This window comes from Vicia villosa, linkage group LG7, assembly GCF_029867415.1.
Source record: "Vicia villosa cultivar HV-30 ecotype Madison, WI linkage group LG7, Vvil1.0, whole genome shotgun sequence".
Classification (NCBI taxonomy): Eukaryota; Viridiplantae; Streptophyta; class Magnoliopsida; order Fabales; family Fabaceae; genus Vicia; species Vicia villosa.
In genome coordinates this window covers 76091103-76096597 of record NC_081186.1, presented here as the reverse complement: position 1 = coordinate 76096597, position 5495 = coordinate 76091103, and the positions used below count along the sequence as shown (strand labels likewise).

The 5495-nt window shown below is 35.1% G+C and overlaps 1 protein-coding gene across 1 annotated transcript; it reads left to right on the top strand.

Annotated features, from left to right (window-relative positions):
* On the top strand, positions 1-2913 carry LOC131617496 (glucan endo-1,3-beta-glucosidase 2-like). Its single transcript, XM_058888777.1, has 4 exons — positions 1-277; positions 970-2223; positions 2342-2369; positions 2540-2913. Exons 1-4 carry the CDS (start codon positions 220-222, stop codon positions 2694-2696), a joined length of 1497 nt encoding a protein of 498 aa, XP_058744760.1. The 5' UTR covers positions 1-219; the 3' UTR covers positions 2697-2913.
* The last annotated feature ends 2582 nt before the right edge of the window (positions 2914-5495 follow it).

The window sequence follows — 5495 nt, the reverse complement described above, 5'->3', positions numbered from 1 at the left end:
TAGCCGTTTGATTTATCTGACAAACTTTCCACGTGTGACTATTGTCTTCACCTTATAACCCCTTCTCTCACATTAATATTCTTTCCTACAGCTTTACCCCACTTTCCTCTCTTTTCAATTTTTTCACTTGCTTTGCTTCTTATTTTCCACCCCCCTCTCTCTCTCTCTCTCTCTCTCATTATTGAGTTTTTTTTCAGGTAGATTGAGTTGAATCTATCTATGGCTTTGCGTTTTCTTCTTCTGCTTTTTGCAGTTTCTCTTGTTGCTGCTGATGAGGGTTAGTCTTTAGTCTTACTTACTCTTCTTTCCTCTTATGCTTTCTTTGTTTTCAAGTGATGCTTTTTTTTTTTTTTCCTTCACTTTTTGAATATATGCTTGTGTTTTGAATCTTTCATTGCTCTTTAGTTCTACATTCTTGACATCTGTTAGCATTGTTCAGAAACTACTGAACTTCATGGTTCTTGGAGATTTTCAAAATGTACTACTTGTTGGGGGTAAAGTTTAACTGTGTTCTATTATGGTAGCACAGACTTCAGAGCTTGCTTTCTTGAAAATCCAACTAGTTGTAGCACAAACTTGCTTTAGGGTTTCAATGTTGTTTGAGATTTGAATAGTGTTTGTGTTCAAGTGTTCAAACCTAAGGTGTGAATGTGAACTTTGAAGAACATGCATTTATATTTCTTAATATGTTGTTTATTTGTTTGTTGTTAAAATTTTGGTTAATATTAGTAATGTGTGTAAAATAAATTAAAAATAGTATCTAGGTTTTTGTTGATTGATACTCTTGAATGTGGTCCTTCTTTAGGATTCTGATAAAGGATGGCTCTTTTGTCCTTCTCTTCAGCCTTAATTTGTAATTTTCCCCAATATTGAATGAAGTTTTCTTTTTTGAGGTGGCCATTATTGTAAATGCTTCCTAATTTGAGTGGTTGTGATTACTTGAAATCTTATTGTTAATGGATCTTGCAGAACCTTTTGTTGGAGTGAACATAGGAACTGACCTCTCAGATATGCCACACCCTACTCAAGTAGTCGCGCTACTCAAAGCACAACAAATTCGACATGTTCGATTGTACGATGCTGACCAAGCTATGCTCATTGCTCTTGCAAAAACAGGCATTCAAGTTGTTATAACTGTCCCTAATGAACAACTCTTAGCAATTGGTCAATCGAATGCTTCCGCTGCCAATTGGGTTTCCCGTAACGTGGTAGCACATTATCCTGCCACCAATATCACTGCCATTTGTGTTGGTTCTGAGGTTTTGACTGCTCTGCCTAATGTGGCGAAAGTTCTTGTCAATGCAATTAAGTACATTCATTCGGCCCTTGTTGCGTCGAATCTTGATCGCCAAGTTAAAGTCTCGACGCCTCTTTCGTCGTCCATCATCCTTGATTCGTTTCCACCTTCACAGGCTTTCTTTAACAGATCGCTGAATTCAGTTTTAGTCCCTATACTCGATTTCTTGCAGTCCACCGACTCTTATCTCATGCTCAATATTTACCCTTACTACGATTACATGCAATCAAATGGTGTGATTCCGTTAGATTATGCACTCTTCAAGCCTCTCCCTCCAAACAAAGAAGCTGTTGATTCTAATACCCTTCTACATTACTCCAATGTCTTTGATGCCATGGTTGACGCAGCATACTTTGCCATGGCTTTTCTAAATTACACCAACATTCCTGTTGTGGTAACAGAATCAGGGTGGCCTTCAAAAGGTGCAGCGAATGAGCCGGATGCAACAATAGACAATGCCAATAATTACAACAGCAACTTGATCAAGCATGTTTTTAATAAAACCGGAACTCCAAAACATCCGGGAGTTGCTGTTAGTACTTACATCTACGAACTATACAATGAGGATACAAAATCCGGGCCGTTGTCGGAGAAAAACTGGGGATTATTCGATGCAAATGGTGTGCCTATTTACATTTTACACTTGACTGGATCAGGAGCAGTTTTGGCGAATGATACCAGCAATCGAACTTTCTGTGTTGCAAAGGACGGGGCTGATCCAAAGATGATACAGGCTGCATTAGATTGGGCGTGTGGACCCGGAAAGGTTGAATGCTCTCCATTGCTGCAAGGACAACCATGCTATGAACCAGACAATGTGATAGCACACGCCAATTATGCTTTTGACAGTTACTATAATAACATGGGGAAAACTCCCGATGCATGCGACTTCAAGGGAGTTGCTACAATCACCACCTCAGATCCAAGTAAGATACTATCTCATGATACCACTGACTTGAATTTGAATTAGCATTAGCCTTTTCTTTTGAGTTTCTATCGGTGACTTATAGGATAAGTAATCAAGAGCTTTTTGAATGATTGCAGGTCATGGCGCTTGTGTATATCCTGGAAGGTAAAGAAATTTTGCTTTTTGATTCATTTTCAGTATCCAATATTCATTGGTTGTAAATTCTGAACCAAACTGTTAATGATTTGGCTTGAATCAAAGTGTTATCATCAAGGTTTGTTGCCTCGGTTCTATGCATAATTACTGATAAGTATTTTGGTTTGTGATATGTGCAGTCTTGGCAACAAAAACGGCACCTTTGGCAACTTCACAGCTCCATCAATGAATTCAAGTTCAGATTCTTCAGCCTATAACATCCACAGCAGTGAATTGAGGATTAGAAGCCTTCTAATGGTGTCAGGCTTTTTAATACTGGGAGTGGTTTTGCTGTAATTGGGATATGTTTCATGAACAAATTTTAGTGATTAAAAAATTTTGTGGTGGTGATAGTGCTACAAATTTGTATTGATGGTGGTAGTAGAGTAGTGGCATTGTGTTGTTCATTCATTCAATTTTGTACAAAATCCAGCCAAGGGTTTGAACTGAATGAGACTGCAGCAAAATCATCATTATCATTCTTTAATGTTAGAATTGATTCAATCATTATCAATCATTAAAATCCAGCCAAGGGTTTTGAACTGAATGAGACTGCAGCAAAATCATCATTGTCATTCTTTAGTGTTGCCAGAATTGATTCAATCATTATCAATCATTAATTTCCCTTTTAATTTATACTAGTTTTGTTCAACTCATGGATTTATGAGATGAAAATGGAACTATAATCTAAATTGCTCAGAAGCATGCCAAATATGCTCTTGAAAGGTGAAATTCTGCCTCCTACTAAATTAAGTCCAAAACAACTTGACCAATTTAGTTAGTTATATACTTGTATATAACATAACTAACTCAACTTCCTAATTACTTGTAACACATGCATCTCACCAAAAGCTCTAATCTTAATTATATTTCCACATTTCCTTCTAATTCAAAAACTCTACACTTATTATATTGAGCATGCTTATCATCTCTTTGAAATTTTCAATCTTGAATAGCTTGGTTAGGACATCTACAACTTTATCATTTATCTTGCAATATATCAAAATGATCCTGCATTTGCTAACTTGATCCTTAAGATTGCAAAATGATCTTGCTTTTGCTAACTTGATCTTTAAGAAAATGAAACTTAATTAGGAAGTGAAACTTAGTTTCAACGAGTTTACTAGCTATAAGTTTATTTGTTAATTTGTTTTCTACCATTAGTTCCACTTCTTCTTTGCATATCTTTATTTTAATCAACAAAGATTCATTCACACTCCTTGACAAGCTACATTGCTAACAAAGATATATTCAACTTTACAAGATGACATTTCCACAATAATTTGCATCTTGGAGCACCATGAAATTGGATAATTGAACAGTTTGAACATGATATATTTGAAAAGGGCCCACAGGGTGCAAGGAAGACACACGAGACTTAGAATCTCGCCCTTGGCTCCTTCGTGGTCGCCTATTGATGGAGTTGGTTGAAAATATGAGTTGGTTAAAAATATACATGTTAAAAAAGTTCCATAATATTTAATTTTGTAAAAGAAGAGAGACTCCAAGACTATATAAAGGATTCAAATTCTTCATTACAAAATGCATCAGTCAAAAATACTTTAAATTTATATTTGACTTTTTGGTTCTTTTAAACTCTCGTGTTAGAGTGTTGTGAAATGTAGTTAAATATTTGTTTTGAAGGGGTGTGGGTGTACTGGGGTATGGGTGGGAATAGGCTGACCCGAGTTAGGCTTTGTCAAGCCTGAGTCTGACCTGCTAAAAAATTCAAAGTCTAATCTTGACATGTAGCCCATCTTAGGCTTATTTTTTAGCCTAAGTCTCACATTTTAGAAAGTCTGATTGACCCATTAGCCTATTTAAAAATCTATTTCATTAGAACATTTTTAAATAAGCACTCAACTAATGTTTAAATAAAATAACAAATTAAGAAAATCGAGACTAAGTATTTGTTTTAATTAAATTGTCCGACTCTACATAATAGCATAAGTTATGTGATACTATTTGTTTGAAAGAACTTATGAAAATAACTTATTACATTGTTCATGAGGTTTTTCCATCTTATTTCCATATGTTATTCAAGATAACTTATGATTTACTTTTGTATTTTAATTTAAAGTATAAAATGCGATATAATAATAATAAGTTATTTATATTTATTTAATAGGCCGACCTGATAAACTTAAAAGATTTTTATGGCCTTTGGTCTAACATGAAGGTGAGAAAAATACACAAAAAGGGGGTGGTTGAATTGTGTATAGTATATTCTTTTCATTTTTGAAAACCAGCTTGTGAAACTAAACAAGTTCATAATCTGAACTCAGAGTTGTCAACAGCGGAATGTAATAAAATGCAGAAGCAAGAAGTAAAATCACAAGATCTTATGCAACAAATGACTTTGGCTTCTATATGTTCAGTGTTTCTCTTGTTAGATGGTTAGTTGTACTTCCTTCAAATATTGACTCCTTTTATAGAGGAAGAAAAGAGACGTTGGAAGGTAACTTGCACACTTGAACATAATTGAGAAGTAATTCCAAGAGAGACGTTGGAAGTTGATTTGTTGAGATCTTTATCCTTTGTATAAAGACTTTGTCCATTGCGTCTCTAACATACTAGGTATCTACCAATATATTGAGGAAGACTTAAGATGTCATGTCAATCTTCCTTGAGCCTTGCACTAAGAAACTCTATTTGGCTTTCTCCAAAATATGGCATTGGATAGATGGTTCTGCTTTAGAGACAATGTATAGACCAGAAGCTAAGTACCTTTATCCTAGGTCTTTGGAATCTGAGATGTCACCAGAAGATGAGATACCAGGTACTGATTCACCAGATTTTGATCCTTCGGAATATGAGACCTTTAGCTTCTCTTCGTAAGCTCTTTCTCAGGGTCAAAACCAAGTTGATTTTTAAGCTTATGATCCCACACACTTAAATAAATGTTATTATACTCAATTGTTCTTTAAGTACTTTGTTATCATCAAAACCCAAGGGATATGAACAATTTTGTTCCAACAATCTCCCTCTTTTTGATGATGACAAATAAAAGTATTTAAGAACAATGGGTGGTCAATTTAACTAACTTGACAAAATTAGAATATGAGGTTTGTAAGCTCCTTCTGAGTCTAATAGTCC

What these genes read in the sequence shown, in the direction of transcription:
- LOC131617496 (XM_058888777.1), top strand. Translation starts at nt 220, where the DNA reads ATGGCTTTGCGTTTTCTTCTTCTGCTTTTTGCAGTTTCTCTTGTTGCT. An exon ending in AATCACCACCTCAGATCCAA is followed by an intron (nt 2,224 to 2,341) that starts GTAAGATACTAT and finishes GAATGATTGCAG; the next exon opens with GTCATGGCGCTTGTGTATAT. An exon ending in GCTTGTGTATATCCTGGAAG is followed by an intron (nt 2,370 to 2,539) that starts GTAAAGAAATTT and finishes TGATATGTGCAG; the next exon opens with TCTTGGCAACAAAAACGGCA.